Source organism: Rhopalosiphum padi, chromosome 3, assembly GCF_020882245.1.
Source record: "Rhopalosiphum padi isolate XX-2018 chromosome 3, ASM2088224v1, whole genome shotgun sequence".
In the NCBI taxonomy this organism is placed as follows: Eukaryota; Metazoa; Arthropoda; class Insecta; order Hemiptera; family Aphididae; genus Rhopalosiphum; species Rhopalosiphum padi.
Window position 1 is genome coordinate 24,318,732 of NC_083599.1, and position 19,381 is coordinate 24,338,112.

General features: G+C 28.0%; 3 protein-coding genes across 3 annotated transcripts; 2 read left to right on the top strand and 1 right to left on the bottom strand.

The window, feature by feature from the left end:
* Window positions 1-180: 180 nt before the first annotated feature.
* On the bottom strand, window positions 181-2,832 carry LOC132924922 (uncharacterized). Its single transcript, XM_060989363.1, has 2 exons — window positions 2,491-2,832; window positions 181-723 (listed from the first exon to the last, which is right to left on the bottom strand). Exons 1-2 carry the CDS (start codon window positions 2,830-2,832, stop codon window positions 181-183), a joined length of 885 nt encoding a protein of 294 aa, XP_060845346.1.
* Window positions 1,172-2,152, top strand: LOC132927422 (uncharacterized). Its single transcript, XM_060991942.1, has one exon. It carries the CDS (start codon window positions 1,529-1,531, stop codon window positions 2,054-2,056), a length of 528 nt encoding a protein of 175 aa, XP_060847925.1. The 5' UTR covers window positions 1,172-1,528; the 3' UTR covers window positions 2,057-2,152.
* A 4,980-nt stretch (window positions 2,833-7,812) lies between the features above and the next one.
* LOC132924923 (52 kDa repressor of the inhibitor of the protein kinase-like) lies at window positions 7,813-9,076 on the top strand. The gene is made up of 3 exons (XM_060989364.1): window positions 7,813-8,286; window positions 8,357-8,643; window positions 8,720-9,076. The coding sequence occupies exons 1-3, from the start codon at window positions 8,046-8,048 to the stop codon at window positions 9,074-9,076; spliced, it is 885 nt and encodes a 294-aa protein (XP_060845347.1). The 5' UTR covers window positions 7,813-8,045.
* The last annotated feature ends 10,305 nt before the right edge of the window (window positions 9,077-19,381 follow it).

Sequence of the window (19,381 nt, forward strand, 5' to 3'; positions counted from 1 at the left end):
TTATCTTTATTAATTTCCACTTTGTATAAATTAATATTTAATACATTTATTAATATTATTTTAAAAATTAAAAACAGAGAAATCTCAAAACATTTGGAAAATAAAATATATAACCTTGAATAAAGAGTATAGGTATAATAATTATTATTATATATAATAAAAGTAAATCTTTATAAAATATTACTGATATCCATGTTGGATATTACTAGCATTCGGTTCATCGGTATTCACTCCAGCTGATGGTTGAGAATAGTATGGTGATGTTGAATAAATTGAAGCAGGATAGTTATATGGATTATATGAAACACTGGGGACATTTTGTTGTAGATTTTCTAAACAGTAATTAGGTTGAATCGGTTGAGAAGTATTTTCAGTTTGAAATTTTGTTTTGAAGATTAAATTGTCGATTTCATGCATTAAAAAATATTGTGTTTTTTTATCAAATTCGTTTAATTTTTCGCCCAGAAGTTCTCCATAAAGTTGGCATACGTTTTTTTTTTGTTTTTCACACACAGTTTTCATTATCTTGTAGGCATCCTCCATACGATTTTCGACTTCAGATGAATTAAATTTACGTTTTTTATAATTTTGTTTATTAGACGGTGTATAACTGCTATCCATACTACATGACGGACTGACATCTAAATTTTCTTCGACACTACGATTTTCAGTACTATTTTCAGTATTACTCATATCTACAGATGTCGACGTGTCTTCTAAGCCCTAATAAGAAAAATTAAATGGTTGTTTTAAAACTAAAATTTTTAGTAGTAATTTGTCTTTTAGAATATTGATTTTGTTAAATCATATTTTTGTGGTAAACAATTTTATAAAATTATAACAGATTTTCTATTATAACAATTTTATAAAATTATCATTATAGGAGACCATACTGAGATTAACAATAAACATATCGCTGTAATTATTAAGACAATATATATTTTTCATAAATGTATTTTATTTATTTTTATTCCCCAATTATTTTCCCCTATACTGTATTATAGTGTAGTATGTTACATTTTTTTAATGAACATAATAAATTATGTAAAATACTTTATCTAATCTAGTTTACGAAATTTTAACTTTAATTTTTAAATATATTGTTGAATGATATAATTTACATATTTACATATTACTCAGTGCCTTCCGGCCGTGTATTTCAAATAAATAAATAATTATGTTTCATTCAAATACTTAAAATTAAATTAAAAAACTACCTATTTTGTAAATTTTCAAGATACCTCAAAACTCGGAAGAGTGGAAAATTATAGAAAAAGATTTTTCCGAAAAATGGAACTTTCCTCATTGTTGTGGATCCATAGATGGCAAACATATTGTTATACAGTCACCCATACATAGTGGCTCAGAGTTCATAAACTATAAAGGCACATTCAGTGTAGTTTTATTTGCTTTGGTGGACGCTAATTACAATTTTTTGTATGCAAATATAGGATGCCAAGGGAGAATAAGTGACGGTGGTGTGTTTAGAAATACCTCTTTGCACAAAAGTATAGAACAAAATGAACTCATGTTTCCACCAGATGAACCGTTACCTTTAAGGGAATTGCATGTTCCCTACCTGCTTGTTGCGGATGGTGCATTTGCATTTAGTTCACGTATAATGAAACCATACTCCGGAGTGTATGCAAAAGGTAGTAGAGAAAGGGTATTTAATTATCGACTATCCCGAGCCCGACGTGTTGTTGAAAATGCGTTTGGGATAATTTCTTCGGTATTCCGAGTGATGAGAAAACCGATGTTACTCGAACCCGAAAAAGTAACAAACATTACATTAACTTGTGTATTGTTACATAATTTTTTAAGAAAAAGTAAAACTTCCGCTTCTAAATATTCACCGAATGGGATATTTGATATTGAAAATGAAGAAGGGCAGATTATTCCTGGTATGTGGCGACAGGAACAAAATAGCATGACATCTTTACTACCCATACGTAACATACCCAGAAGACCCGGAGTGGAAGCTAAAACAATACGAGATGAATACGCTACATATTTTTCAACAAACGGAAAAATACCATGGCAAGATCAATATTAAAATTTTAAACACTATCTTATTAGGTACCTATACTATGACACCAAAATAATGTACAATTATATTACCTATATAGTATATTTATATTTATCATATATTATTTGCATATAATAATACACTGTACCCATGTTCCATACGTTATAAATTATAATAAATAGGTAATAATAACAATATGATTTCTTTTATCCTTTTTTTAACTACGTAATAGTTATGTAAGTAAATGTGAACATTTTTTATTTTGATATTGTATCTAATAAAATACTTTGAATACTCAGAATATTACAATTTATAATAAATTATATTACGGTTCCTAAAATTTTAATATTTATTATACTTTTATCTATTTATTTAGGAATGTGTTAATTTTTATATTTTATTAATCATCGACATTCAAATGGTAAAGTGTCTATTTATGCATGATAGTTAAATAAATTTACCTGTGTGCTTATTGTTGACCTAGGCTGAGATACTCCAACTAAAAATTTTGCCATGGTTTCATAGGCAAACCAATTTGGTTTATATACGTCATCGGCACCTGAGCCTGTTCCCATACTAGCCTTGACTTTACTCAAAAGTGGTCTAAAAGTAGACATAAGTGACTCCTTTTTCTTCTTCAGCTCTTGTACAGTGCATTGAAGACTGAAGGACTTTTGAATATTTGACCACGCATCGTAAACTGCATTTCGATCTTTATGTTTTAAATGTTTTGAATTCCAAATAACAGATTCTTGTTCATATAATCTTAAAAATTCAAGTACTGATTCATTTGACCACTCCATATTATTATTTTATTTAATAATGTGAACTACTAAAATGTTTGAATTATTTCACTGGTTCCACTATAGTTACACACTGCAGGTTAACTGATGACTGATTTTAAATATTTATAGGCATATAGCACGATTCCAAATTCCAAGTATGGAAGTATGAACGTTCGTCATTCATGATATTATATTATATTATTAAATTACTAAAAATAACCGGATTATTTTGATCAATATAAATAAAATCGATTAAATTAAATTAATTCCACATTTACTCACATAAGCAAACAATAATACTTAAATATAGAACAAAAACACAAAATCTCATGCAATTTATGAAAATAAAATTAACAATGAACGAAAAACTTGTAATATTAATTACCTCGCTATTACCTAACCACACATTTTTTTTTTTAATAAGTATATATATTTAAAACAAAATTAAGTAGTACCTACGTAGATTTCTATCGAAAAATGCTAATCAATCTCAATTATCGATATCAAAATATCAAATGTGTGCATAAGTATAATCATTATCAATGTTTGAAATAAAAAAAAATTGTAATAATGTACATTAAAAAAATTATTATATTATATAATATTATTATTAAAATTATAATTATTATTATAATTATTACTAAACTAATACTTAATACTTATTAAGTATACGCTACTGGACCAAAGTTAGTATGCTACTGTTTTTCCTGGTCTATAAGAACATGTCGTGGGATCAGTAATAAAAGTATATTGGCCGTTCCTTTGACTTGTGTCACATTTACCGACAATCCGCGGGAACGGCACCAGTGACAAATAATTGTACAAGTATGCCGATCCGACGGCATGGCAAGTAACCACCAGTACCAAATATTGGCCAAGTACACCAGTCGTGGGAATGCGGCTTAAGGCGTGACCAATATTTGCCAGTAACATTTTTTTTTAAAGTTAAGTTCAGGCGTGGATCCAGAGTAATTATTAGGGGGGGGGGGGCATTCGGCCATTATATATTGTACAATAATTCTATTATTATATTATAATTATTACCATCAATTATATATACAATATATATATTTATTATTTTAATTTTATTATATACATAATTAATGCTATTACTATAAATATTTCTTTAAATTTTAAAGGAATTAACTTACAACTAAAAATTAATAAAAAAAACTATGTAGGTGCATTGAAAAGAACACTCTTTATTTAAGAACAATTATAGTAAAAACTATTAAAAAAAACTTATTGAATATTAATAAACCAACAATAATTATAAAGCAAAATCTAATTTTCTTTTTGTTTTTGAAAAATATTCGACATTTGTTAAATTTGTATTTATTGATTAGAAATATTCAATGTTTTTTTGAAGAAATTTTCATTGTAAATGTTATCTATACAACTATCTTTGCATTAATAAATTATTATTACAATATGACGTATCAGTGTGTGAAAAAAGTTTACTAAAATACATTTATTATTTATAAAATGGTGTGGGTCTCACACTTAATCACTTAATTAAGAAATACAGGCGTTAAATAATAATGAAAAAAATTGGTTTGCGCGGCAATAGGTACAACGCGAGTCGCAAACTTAATAATTTTACTAAATTTTAATTTTTAATATGTATGCAACAACAAGATATATTTAATTTTAAATCACACCATCTTCTTAAGCACAAAAATATACTTAGGATAATGAAAAAAAAATCCTGATACTTCGTTTGCATCCGTCGCGTCATCAGTCGGCACAATTGGAAATTATAGAATTATAAATAAAACTATCCGCTAAACAATGTATTTATTATTATTTAATGTAAATAAAAACTAAATATAAGATCTTAAACTATAAAAAAATTTAATTTTTTTCATCGTTTGACAAATAATTGAAGTAAATTGCTTTTTTTTTGGGGGGGGGGGGGTCATCGCTACCATGGCCCCCTTGTATCCACGCTTGGTTAAGTAACATAATTTTAACAAAAATTTGATCACTTGTCTCATACGTGAATTGTGCTATATATATAGTAATCATTCAGTATATATTGTACAATATTATACAGTGTGAATGATAATATATACTGTATAAAAAAAATACCTATATGATATAAATTATTATACAGAAAAAAAGCTAATTTCTAAGTATATTATAGAAATCTAAAACTGCATTATTTACTATAGTGACAAGCTACTATTAATGTAGGAATGCTAAGAATCTGTTTTATATTTGGTATAGTTAGTCATAACAAAAAAATGAACGTAAATATAAACATAATGTTTATTTTATTGAACAATAGACGTGTATCAAATGAATGAGTTACCTAACTTTATAGTGAAAGTTCCGAATACTGTACATAGTAATATGCCATAAAAGTTCCATATCACTCTTAATATTTCTGTGGAAAATCAATGTATTTAAATGTAGTATTTTCTACAGTAGTTAGTAAGAAAATAGTAATTGAATGGCATAACTTTCGATTTCTTTTTCAAAAATTCAAAAGTTTCTGAAAAAAAAAATGTTATGTAATTTAATATCTATCTTAAATTTTCAAAATAGCCTATAGAAAATCATCAATAATATCACTTTAGCGTCCACAGTCTATTCAAACTACTCGTTTTCGTAATAATTATTATTACCTATATACCAGCGTGTTTCCCAAACTTTTTCTTTGCCAGACCGCTTATGAAATAATAAAAATGATAGCAGACCCCTTAGTAAAAATTAAAATTAAAAACAATAATAAATAATAATAGTACTAAACATGGGCGTAGTATGCATGGGGGCTGTGGGGGCTATAGCCCCCACAGAAATATATGTAGCCCCCTCAATCCTCATGGTGTTTACTTTCAATTTTTACATTTTATCCGAAATTATAGTTTTAAATGATTTTATAATTTTTCCTGAAATTCATCAAGGCTTTAAAATATATTAGCAGTGTAATGTTTATTGACAATACTATTGTACTTACATATATATACCAATTTATTTTTATTATAAGCACATTTATTTATAGACCAACGCCGTATTAATTATTTGGGTTTACCCGTTGTCGTCGTGTCGTGCATATAACGCGTCGTCCGATGACAATATGAAGACGATAACGGACAATAATAATTGGTTAGAACATACACATAATATTTATTTATTTCAGTATTTTTCTGGAAACCGGTGTCTGTTATTTGCTCATGTACTGCGATCACACACACGTCTCTTTTATTTTTCTTAAAAGCATATTTCAAACATTTTAAATTAATTTTCATTTTTCTCGTTTTTCTTGGTTTTTTTTTATAATGTTTAGTATATTTAATATTAAGAAAAAAGCTGACAAGACTACATTACCACCAATTAGGGATAACGAAGATTTTTCAGTGGATGATCCAAGTCCAATAAATATTAATAATTTGTTAATACCGGAACCGGATGCTCCTAACAATTTTCATCCTGAGCATTCAGGAATTGTACTAAGTGACTCATTTCAGTTAGATTTAGGGGACTTGGAAACAGGGCCGACTCAACATTTACTAAATGTAAATACCAAAATACTTAATAAAATACTTGATGAAATAAAATAATTCTCGTGTTTCGTGTACCTATTTCAAATTAAATTTACAGAGTTATCCCAAAACATTAAATGGAAAGCAAAACCGTTCATTTTCTTCAAATTATTATGATACAAATCCATGGCTAGAGTATAGTGTTAAACTAGATGCGGTGTTCTGCTTTTATTGTCGAATGTTTAATACCAATACTGGAAATACTAATTTTAATAGCGACGCGACTTTTATTGAAACGGGATTTCGTAACTGGAAAAAGGTAATTTTAATATAAACTATTCAAATAGTATTTTCAACTTAATATTCGTTTACAGCTTGGTGGCAAAGATTCTAGATTAACTCACCACGCACAATCTAAAATGCATTTGAAGTGCACTGAGAGTTGGTTAGGTTACTCTAAGAGTAAGTCTACTGGAAGTGTAATTGCTCAAATATCAGCCCAATGTAGAGAAGAAATTATAAAAAATCGAATGTATACAAAACATATAATTGATATTATTTTATACCTCTCACGTCAAGGAATTCCATTTAGGGGCCACGACGAGGCAAAAAATTCATTAAATCAAGGTATCTTTCCCTAAGTTTTATAGTTTGATAATTTTAATGAAATAAATAATTAAGCAATCATATATGTATATGTATTTTATTTAATGAAATAGATTAAATTGATAAATATTATTATTTATAAATGATGACATAGGTAACTTTAAGGAAGCTTGTTTGTTACGAGCTCAGACTGACGTAGAATTTAAAAAAAAATTAAATACATCATTTAATTTAACAAGTCCAGACATACAAAATGAAATCATTTCTATATGTTGTAATATTGTAGAAAAAAGCATTGTTTCTCAAATTAAAGAAGTAGGGTTTTTTGCAATAATGGTGGATGATGCAAGGTAAATTTAATTTGTGACTAAATCTAAAATATGATCTAATTCTTTTTTATATTTAGATGTTATAAGTTGGAATATATGTCTTTATGTGTAAGATATGTAAAAGGATTAAATATATTTGAGCGATTTCTAGGATTTGTAGATGTTTCGGAGAAACAAGATTCTCAAACACTTGCTGAAACTATTTTAAATTTTCTTAGTCAATTAAATTTGCATAATGTACCTATAATAGCACAATCTTATGATGGTGCTAGAGTGATGTCAGGTTGTAAAAATGGTGTACAAGTTAAAATACAATCAAAACATCCATTTGCAATGTATACACACTGTATGGCCCACAGAATGAATTTAGTTGTCCTAGATTTATGTAAAAATATTGAGGTATTTAATAAAAATGATTTAAACTGTTCATTGTTCTTTAGGTACTTATATAATTACATTATACTTTTTAGTACTCAAAAATTTTTTTTAATGGAATTGAATCACTATATGTTTATTTTGCTCGGACTTCAAATAATAAAAAACTACTAGATATGCAACAAATAATGGGCATAAAAGCATCAACTATTATGCGAATAAGTGATACTCGTTGGGTGTGCAGATACAACAATTGTAAGTCTGTTAAAGACAATTATGCAGCCATTCTTAAAATTTTAAGTGAAGAAATTAACAATAACAATGATATGGATGTAGCACAAGCAATAGGTAAATTAAGCTAATTTATTCTTTAAATTATTAAAATAATCAAGCAAGTACCTATGTAAATAATTTTTTAATAGGGATCCAAAGTATGATGAAAAAGGGAACATTTATAGTCTTTTTATTTTTATTCCAAGACATACTTACTAAAATAAATATTTTAAGTACTCAACTTCAATCAAAAAAAGCTACATTAGGAAATTCAGTTAATTTAATAAATGGTATTATAAAAACTTTTGAAACTGATCGCTGTTCTGATAAATTTAAAATAATTTGGAAAGATATAAAAGAATTTGCTGACAATTTGGACATTTCATTGGACATCTCTAAAAGTATATTTTAAAAACTTTTCTGTGTTCAATTATTATTTATCAATTTAAATTCTAATATTTATACTTGTAGGTTCAAAGCGTAAAAAGAAAGAGCCAACACATTTAAGTGATTTTTGTGTCAGTTTTAAGACTGGGGAAGCAGATGATTGTTCTTCTATCATTAAATATGATAATATGCCTAACGATGTAGCAAATTTTGAATACTGGAAAATTAATGCTTATTTTAAAATAATGGATTGTGTAATAAATGGCATGAAAAATAGGTTTTCATTAGAAAGTCTAAAAATCGGTGTAGGAGTGGATAATTTTATACAATTAAAATATGAAGAAAGTATTGAGTTTGTTAATAAGTATGAGGTACCTACCTATGAAGTTTAAAACAATATATTAAGATTTAAGATTTATTTATTTATTTTTTAAATTTATTTTCTAGAAAATATTAAACATAAGTCCAGAAAGATTGAAGGCTGAAATGATTGTCTTAAAAAATATGATCAATAAAGAAAATTATGAAATAGATGACATCATACCAGTTGTAGACAAGAATATTTTTCCAAATTTTTATAAACTGTTGCAAACTGCACTTACTATACCAATATCATCTGCCTCGTGTGAACGTTCCTTTTCTGTTATGAGGCGAATAAAAAATTGGACTAGAAATACCATGACAAATGATAGGTTTACAAACTTGTCAATACTTCACATCGAAAGAGACTTATCACATGCAATAGAATCTGAAAATGTACTTAATATTTTTTCAGAAAAACACAGGCGCCTATGTTTGATTTAATAATTACATTTTAATTATTTTATCTTTTATATATTCTAAAATAAAATGCCAGGTTAAGAAGAAGTCAAATATAAATTGTTTTTTTTTTAGAGAATGTTCTCTTTCATTTTAATTCCAGTTAAACGAAAGAAATTTTTTGATTGATATATTTTTGTAGTCCTATATAGCCCCCACATATAATTATACCAAACTACGCCCATGGTACTAAATTGATTTATTTTGCTTTATTTTCTGAACTAAACTTAATTTACGTTCACGGGACCCTCTGGTATACGTACGGACCCCTAAGCGTCCGCGGCCACAATTTGGGAAACGCTGACCTATACTATAGGAGTTATTGTTTATTTTTTAAAACATCTTTTATCGAGTTTGATTTTTTTTTTTAAACCACTCATACCCACTATAAACGACAAATCTACTAGTTTCATCAATGTCTTATGTGTTTCAGTTCCTCCGGGTATTCAAGGAAAATGTCCGGCGTGGTGTGGATACTCAGAGTATTACCAAGTTACCGTTATGTCATCGAATACGTCACTGGTTAGTGGATGCGCCTACATACAATTCAACATTGTCGACAATCATTAGATAATCATTTAGCTTGTGTCTCAGCAATTTACCACGCACCTGGAAACGTTGCCGTGAGCATAGTATGTGTAATAAATTAATATTATTTTAAATTTTAGTACATAAAATACAGGAATCATCGCTGCACCCACGACTTTAAAAAGCTATTCCAGTTTATTAGCAATATTACATGTATAATGGATGTACATTAATTCAATTATTTGTTTTTTATTTTAGATTCTGAACGGAGTGATAAATGTATTGATTTTACAATGATGTATGTTTTTATTTTTTTTTCATTTTTTTATTTTTGTGTCTGTCATCATTTTTTGGAGTAGTAATAATGCTTCGATTTTTGACTTCAGCCCCTCTTTGAAAAGGAAAATTCATCTAGTTGGTACTTTGGGGTGTCAAAAAATTTCCAATAGTTTTCAAAAGCGTCGGGAAAAACCATGAAAAAATTACGGAAAAACAACAATTTTTACGCATAACCAATTTTTGACAAAATCAATTTTGCTGTAACTCAAAAACCAATCATTGTAAATACTTGAAATTTTCACCAAATGTTTATATTAGCGTTATCTATTTACGATTAAATTTTCAAAATATTTAGAATTTTTTTTTAAAAATTTAATTCGAGATTACAAATAATTTTTCATATAATAAGTTGTATAAAAAATTTTAAAATACCTATAAACAATTAATTTTTATAAACATTTGAAGTTCAAGTTTGGACGTAACTACATATTTAAATTTTAAACCATAAATAATAATATTTATTATTTTGTTATAATTTAAAAACATTCACGGAGACTCACTCATCAGTGATAGGTCATCACTAAGTATTATAATGTATACGACAAATCTACTAATTTCATCAATGTCTTATGTGTTTCAGTTCCTCCGGGTATCCAAGGAAAATGTCCGGCGTGGACTGGATACTCAAAGTATTACCAAGTTACTGTTATGTCATCGAATACGTCACTGGTTAGCGGTTGTGCATACACACAATTCAACATTGTCGACAGCAAGAGACAATCATTTAGCTTGTGCCTCAGCAATTTACCACGCACCGGAAAACGAAGCCGTGAGCATAGTATGTGTAATAAATAATATTATTTATCCAAATACCTACCTGTAAAAAATATTATATTAATATATGTTAGTATATTTTTACATTTAACAACATTTACTACTATCCTTGATAGTTCATCTATCATAAAAACAGAATTAATAATAAATCAATTTTTTTATACATTTATAGAAATTTTAGTTAAAACTGAAATAATTAGTTTTAAATTTTTAAAAACATCATACCACATTCATCAAGCTCGTGCATTTGTTCTGTTAATCGCATAGACTATACAGATATGGAATATTACCATTTTAACTGTGTGTTAAAATCACCTTCTCCGTCAGATGACACCAACAAGGGACGTGTGTACGTAAAGGCTATACGGCCCAGTCATCAAAACTCCTGGCGAAGTAAATGTCAAATGTGCCGTAAGTGTCTAATGTACTTATATTATTACGCTAACAATTGATTTTGCCCACTGGTGGATCTGAAAAAATATTTTAATTTGTTATTTGTATAATAATACATTTCAAAATGTGTGAAGTTATTGAAAACATATGAACAAAACTTATTATAATTTTGAGTTGACCACTGAATATTAGCCTCTTCTACCAGGGATATGTGCTTTTTTCTAATTTGAGTTCTCTCGCAATATTATTAAATTAATTAATTTTGTTTTCGTTTCTCTCGCTCTCTTATACCGCAGATGTTCGAGACTGTAAAAGGAAATTCTACGATGTTTCGGATGGCAATAAGTGGCAACGTCAAATGCAACGGTCTATCAGAAATGCTATTTTACCCAAAACCAATGATGTCCATGCCCATGAATCAAACAACGGGTCAATTTTGCTAAGGTTAAATAGATATCGTTATAATAAGTATCGAATATAAAATTTCATATAAATTAAATAACAATGTATATACATATTAAATATATTTTTGTATTACTGTGTGTACTAAGTACCATCCAGCTTTCATTTTTTTACACAATTTTTAAAATATTTATTGAAATATGACTTTTAAGTTCTTCAATCGTGAAAGCCTCTTGATACGATGCAGCAAAATCTATTAACTGATAATCTGGGAAAATGAATCTGTGACAATTTTTTAGTAGTTTTTTTTTTTTAAACCACTCTTACCCACTATAAACGACAAATCTACTATAATTTCATCAATGTCTTATGTGTTACAGTTCTTCCGGGTATCCAAGATAAATGTCCGGCGCAGAGTGGATACTCGGAGTATTACCAAGTCACCGTTATGTCATCAAATACGTCACTGGTTAGTGGATGCGCCTACATACAATTCAACATTGTCGACAGCAAGAGACAATCATTTAGTTTGTGGCTCAGCAATTTACCACGCACCGGGAAACGTTGCCGTGAGCATAGTATGTGTAATAAATTATTATTATTTTAAATTTTAGTACTTAAAATACAGGATTCATCATTGCACCCACGACTCTAAGAAGCTATTCCAGTTTATTAGCAATATTACATTTATAATGGATGTACATTAATTCAATTATTTGTTTTATATTTTTTACTATGCACTAAAATTATATTGTCCAAGCAAGACAATTTATCCAAATACCTACCCATAAAAAATATTATATTAATATTTGTTAGTATGTTTTTTTATTTAACAAAATTTACTATTATCCTTGATCGTTTATCTATCATAAAAACAGAATTAATAATAATACAATTTTTTTGTATACATTTATAGAAATTTTAGTTAAAACTGAAATAATTAATTTTAAATTAAAAAAAAGGGACGATTGTATGTATAACCAATCTGCTGTATGTCTAATAAGTATCGTGTTTACTTCATCATTAATTAAGCCACTGTAACTTAGGTAAATGTTAAATTTTAATATACTTAATATTGAATCATTGCATTTGAAAAATAATTCTGAGCGAAGATGATTAACCTTTAACAATACAAAATATAATTTAGGACAATAGACCTATATGTAATTTATTTTACTATTAGAAATCGGGTAGATTGTATTAATTTTTGTCAAAAACATTGCATTTATTATATTATGACTGCACAACGGTTTAAATATGATCGTGAATCGAATAAAATTTGAACTTCAGATGTAAACAAAAAAAATATTGTTTATTGTTTTTCTGTTTCAGTATGAACTGCTTATGAGGAATCTCGTATTAAATGTTTTCAAGTCCTTGTTATAATTATTAAACATTTTATACATTTTTATCTACAAAATTATAAGTTCAAACTGAAATAAGTATAATAAATTTGTTTTATCTATCGAATAAAAATATTATCTTTAATGTTTTTAAATAGCTTACAACTTATGAGGAAGAGTGTGATACATTTTCAAGTTTTTTGATCTGGTAAAATTATTCTTATCGATATTCATAAAGAAGAAACAAATCAATTTTAAACTATTTTAATTGCAGTAATCATGACTAAAAAAATTTAATCTTGTATATAGTTTTTAAGCTTTTTTACTAAACAAATAAAATTTAAAAATAAGATTTTTATTGAAATTTGTAAAAGAAATGTTTATAAAAAGTTCAAAAAGACAAAATAATTTTATAGAAAATTTTATGATGCGTGGAATTTTTTAATATAAACAATGCGTTTGTTATTGAACAAATAATAAAAATTTCAAGTATCTACACTTATTCGATATGAATTACAACAAAATAAGATCATTTATTTTGTTAAAAACTGTTTTTGCATAAATATTTCTATTTAAGATTCTGAGTGAAACAATAAATGTATTTTTATAATTATGCGTTTTGTGTGTGTGTGTGTGTGTGTGTGTGTGTGTGTGTGTGTGTGTGTGTGTGTATAAGTATTAGGTATATGATAAGTAGTTGAAAAATTCTTTGATGAAATTTTCGTTTTATTTCTGAAAATTACGATTAAAAATGTTTTGCAAAATCCTTAAAAATTTAATTCGAGATTACAAATAATTGTTCATATAATAAGTTGTATAAAAAATTTTAAACAACGGGTACATTTTGCTGAGGTTGAGTAGATATCGTTATAATAAGTATAAAATATTACAAGAAAATATTAATTTAATATTATATAACTATTTGTTTAATGTAGGTACATCATAATGATTTTTAAACATATAATTAAGTATAAAAATATTTTAATATTGTTAATAATGGGACGACTAAAGTTACATTTATTTAGATTATTAATTTAAACATACATTAATATATTATAACGGCGTATTTATTATTATATTATTTATCATTAACAAATTGGTATATATTTAATCCAAAATACTTTTAAATTATTTTATAATGATTTATTTTAATCAATGCATGCGCCTATAATCTAATAATGTTTTAGTTTTATCAATAAAATATTTTTTACATTTTATATTTTAAAATTTTACTTTCTTTCTCTTAAACTGTCTCTTTCTGTATTTTTCAGTATTCTATTTTTGTATCTATTGTATATGAAGCTCTAATATATTATATTACATCTTGTGTACGAATAATTACAATTGTTCATCTAATATGTATAATATTATAGATAAACAATAATAATAATTATTGTTGTTAAGGATTATATATGTATTATGTATGTTTTGTTTACGACTACGTAAATTATGTTTTTTTTTCTTAGCTGTGTATAGCTATTATATATAATTAGGGTTCTGGAGTTTCTTGCATTTATATATTTTTCTATAGTGGTTATAGATTATTTTAGGTGAGTTTTATGAAATGGTGAAATTAAATACTAATAGTTTAAATTTGCATATTTCTTCATATTTAGAAAAACTGCATATTTGAGCATGTTTTGGCATATTTGTGCTTATTATGCATTATTTAAATTTGTATGTACTATATAATAGTATGTACAAATGTATGTATTAAAATGTGTTTTTAAAAACAAAATAAAAATTAGCTGCATATTTTAAAGCATAATATTTTGATGATTTTCACTTAATATTTTGATAATTTTAAATACAACAAGTCCCGAACCCTAGTCATGTGGTTCACGAATCACGATGCATTCATAAAAATAAATGTGTTTTAAAAAAGTACTCTGGACTCGTTCAAGACATGTATTTTCTAAAATATATACAGATATAATAAATTAAATTATTGTTCTACTAAAACATTATATAAGTACTCTGCCCCAAATAATATATTCGAACTTAAATCTCTGAACATAATAAGACGGAAATCTATACTCGATAATGAGAAAAATACTGTGTAGTGTGTACCCTAAAATTATGTGACTACCTAGTTGTTATTTTTCTTCAGATTTTCAGTATCTATTGCCATAACCACCATTACATGGTATCATTGACGATATCCAACTCGATTTTAGGTGAGATTTTCGTGCAAGTTAAAATTGGTTGTATAAAAAAATTAATGTCACCGCGGCAGTGTGCACTGTCATTATGATTTCGATTTACCGCCGTGGACCGGATAGCTCGTCGAGAACATTGGCGTTTCTCCATGGGACCCTGGTGGTTCCAGAGTCAAAATGGGACGTCCCAAGTAGTCTTCAGTCCCCACTACCACCGGTACGATAATGAGCCAGTCCGGTCAGTACGGCTGCTCTGATCGGCTACTCTAGAACCAAGGTAACTACAATGCACCACAGAAGACGCCACATCAGCATGTTATGTTGTATCCTTCATACAAACATGGTAGATTTCATACATTCACAATAATCCATTTTATCCGATAATCTTTAAAATAAGAATGAATTGTCCGATGTAACTGAAACAATTATTGAACATAACATTTTTGCGGTCAGTAAACTGTATAAAAGTATTAAAATTAAGTATCTAGTATATTTATGGATATAATTAAACGGATAAAATTGAAAAAATAGTAGGAAGAATGATTTCTGAAGAACGTATGAAAAGCTCAATAGGTAGATCAGGTTGACGGTTTTATTTACTTTAGATGTCGTACGTTTTATGTTTGTGTTATTCCAGAGTGTCCCAACCTTTTTGTAATGGTAACACACAAATTTACCGTTTGCTCTGTACACTAATTGAGTCCTAGGATTATTTTGAGTAAAATATAAAATCAACCGTTCAGAGTCCAAATACAGCGGGAAATTATGTCGCACAGCCGTATCGAGCGTTAAAAGCCGCTTCAGATGGATACAGGTACCTATATATATCCCATTATACAGAGAGCATCACCAATGCTTTTATTGATATAATATAGTTATGACTATTTTAAAACTGTAGGTTATTTTCAAATATTATAAAATGATTATATGTTTCAAAATTAAAATCAATAAAAGGTTGCGATTCACGCAACGTAATTTATTACTCTAGACTAGAGTACGGATTTCTTTGTAATTGCAAATTGTTTTCCTTTTCATATTTTTGAATTTTTATCAATTATCTTCAAGAATCATGATAATTTTAAACTAATAGTGACATTTTTTTTACATATTTAATGGTTATTACATATTTCTACAAAATTCAAAGTATACTGCATACTGAAACAAAAAGTTAAAAAATTAGAGTATAAAACATGAGTATATTGACAAGTAAAAAAATCAAAATACATTTTGTAGGCACTAAGTAGAAATATAAATATAATAAATATAGATATTATATATAAATAAGTTATATTCATCAAGACCGTGCTTAAAATATGACCAAACAATTTCAGTCGAACTATGCAACAGTTCCCACTATGCAATTTGTAACACTATCCCACTATTTGTAACATTGATTGTTATTATTATTCTCGGATGTATACACCCTACATAATATAGGTATATTATATAATATATACCTAGTAAAAATAGTGTTAATAATAATAACTGCCAATCATATTAATGATAAGTCGTGTATAATAACGATTTTTACATTTTATCTAATTAAACCATATTTCAAAATTTGTATTTTTTTTTCTTCCGGTCTCAATTAGACATTGAAAATATTAAGAATTTTTGTATAGTGTATCACGCATGTGTATTAGATTATGGTCACGAGTTTATTGAGGCCGCACGTGAATATTATGTGAAGCGTCTCACATACAAAGTGTACAAATAATAGTACGTTTAACATTAGTAAAAACTGCTCATAGATGTACAGTACTATCTCCTTCTAGTAAGATACATGAGCAATACTGTTTATATAATATTATTCATCTATGTACTTTGTATTAGATTACGGACGATCCAAAATGCTAAAAACATTTTATGAAGACATGCGATGTCAAATGCTGAACATGTTACCAGATCCAATTTTAACAAAACTTTGACACGGCGGCCGGCGGGTGCTTGAGGTTGATGGCCCGCGGTAGTCCGGTTGCAAATAAATAAATCGCACACGACAAGTGTTATAGTTAATAGGTATGACAGTAATATGATCGTGAAAGAATGTGGCGGTTTATTCACACGAAATAGGAGTTCACCCGTACATTGGTGTGGTAACAATTGTATATTATACAATAATAATTGTATTATTATATTATAATTGTGTTTGTATATTGTATTTAGTACATTGTTATGTTATTTTACACAAAAAAAAAAAACAATAAAAAGAAAAAAATCGACAAGTCGGTTTTGTTTCGACACAGTTTCGATGACGCGAGGTTGTATACAGTAGTAATTGACAACGGCTGTAATGATATTATAGTTCGCACTAGTGACGTGGGCAGTAGAAAAATAAAACGAGAAAACGTGTTAGCAAACAGCGAGACGATCAGTCATGTCACGAAGACGATACGGGCAAAAGAGAACGTTGGCTGGCGGCCGGTACTCGTTCGGACCGACTTGTCTTCGCGTCCCGCACTGCGCCTTTGCAGCGTGGTGGGAGAGTCGGTGCCGTGTCGTCGTTGCCCGTGGCGGTGGTTGGTAAAGGTGCTTTCCCGGTCGCTGCGGTGTCTGTACTTTGTGCCGGCGACCGTCGCGTACCGTGTCAACTTTTCCTGGGTCGTCTATAATTAATCCTGTCGATATTTAACCTATATCGTATGGCCCTGTACGGCTATACGACAATTCTTTTGGTCGTATCATAGGGAAATAATAACAGACAATTTTGTAAATATCTACAATATAATAAATTTAATATCTAAATACAAGTTGCACGTCTCGATATCTTGCAGGTTTATCATTATTGACTGAAACAATTATTGAACATAACATTTTTGCGGTCAGTAAACTGTATAAAAGTATTAAAATTAAGTATCTAGTATATTTATGGATATAATTAAACGGATAAAATTGAAAAAATAGTAGGACGAATGATTTCTGAAGAACGTATGAAAAGCTCAATAGGTAGATCAGGTTGACGGTTTTATTTACTTTAGACAGTTATATATTTGTGCTATTCCAGTGTGTCCCAGCCTTTTTGTAACGGTAACCCACAAATGTACTGTTTGTTCTGTATACTAATTGAGTCCCTATACCTGAACGGGAAAAAAATAATATACTAATTGAGTTCCGTGTATAAACGGGACATAATAAACTAATTGAGTCTGAGGATTATTTTGAATAAAATATAAAATCAACCGTGCAGAGTCCAAACACAGCGGAAATTATGCCGTACAGACGTACAGCCGTGTCGCGCGTTAAAAACCGCTCCAGATGGATATACCTATAAATACGTATCGTTCATATCATTTTTACGACTTTCGTCAGATAATATAGTAACATATTATACTATAGGCCGGGAATTTTAGATTTTATTTCTATCATCGCTTATAATTACCGTCTATAGATATCATTATAGAAGACGAAGTAATATTGTTCATATTATTTTTATAATTTTCGTCAGATAACATAATAACTTAACCATAATTATTTTACCTCAAGACTATCGAGTGGAATGTCTTACTGGCTATATATTAGAAAATTACATATTCGAAAGCTCACAATATCCTCCGGGAAATGGGGGCCTCATTTACCTACTTATTCATTGGCGAGAACCACCAACAGTTGTGGATCCTTTAATTCGAATATCAATGCTATATTCAGCTCACCCAAACATTTACCAATTTATAAACATTTTGTTGAATGTAAAATGCGAAACGTATATAAAAATTAGGTGTTCATTTAATTAATACAAGGAATTATATAAAAGAAAAAGGTAAATCGGACAATAAATGCCGCTGTTGCAATCAAACACAATAACTATATTTGAATATACAACGCTTATCCCATACATTTTTACCAATATAAACAATGTTATTTAAACATTATATATATTTATTTAATTATACACATAGTATGTTATACCCTTACATTATTATATATTTATATTATAAAATATTTTTTTTTTTTAAACATTTTTAACCATACCTGTAGATTTTTTTGTTACAGACAGTCCTAAGTCTGTAAAAATGGAATTAAAATGCTTTTTTTTATTTGACGGGACTCAGTTAGTATTAAAACATGGACTGAATTAGTATTATACCTAAAATTTCACTGGAATCAATTGGTATATACCCTAAAACAAGTCGGGATTCAATTCGTCATAGTAAAATTGATCGTAGTATTACAGTAAAAAATACCAAAAATTTAATTTAAAATATTAAAATTGCACTAAAAAATATCAGCGTTTTGTTATAAATGTTTTAAATTTACTGTTATTGTTTAAAATTCTACCAAAAATATAAATATAAATCATTCAGTATTCTATTCGAAGTAGCTGAAAAACAAATAATAACAATATAACGCATAAT

Bases quoted from the DNA above. Each gene is read 5' to 3' on its own strand.
- LOC132924922 (XM_060989363.1), bottom strand. From the start codon at position 2,832: ATGGAGTGGTCAAATGAATCAGTACTTGAATTTTTAAGATTATATGAA. The intron at 724-2,490 runs GTAAATTTATTT...TTTTCTTATTAG, and splicing joins GGTCAACAATAAGCACACAG to GGCTTAGAAGACACGTCGAC.
- LOC132927422 (XM_060991942.1), top strand. From the start codon at position 1,529: ATGTTTCCACCAGATGAACCGTTACCTTTAAGGGAATTGCATGTTCCC.
- LOC132924923 (XM_060989364.1), top strand. From the start codon at position 8,046: ATGATGAAAAAGGGAACATTTATAGTCTTTTTATTTTTATTCCAAGAC. The intron at 8,287-8,356 runs GTATATTTTAAA...TTATACTTGTAG, and splicing joins TTCATTGGACATCTCTAAAA to GTTCAAAGCGTAAAAAGAAA. The intron at 8,644-8,719 runs GTACCTACCTAT...TTTATTTTCTAG, and splicing joins AGTTTGTTAATAAGTATGAG to AAAATATTAAACATAAGTCC.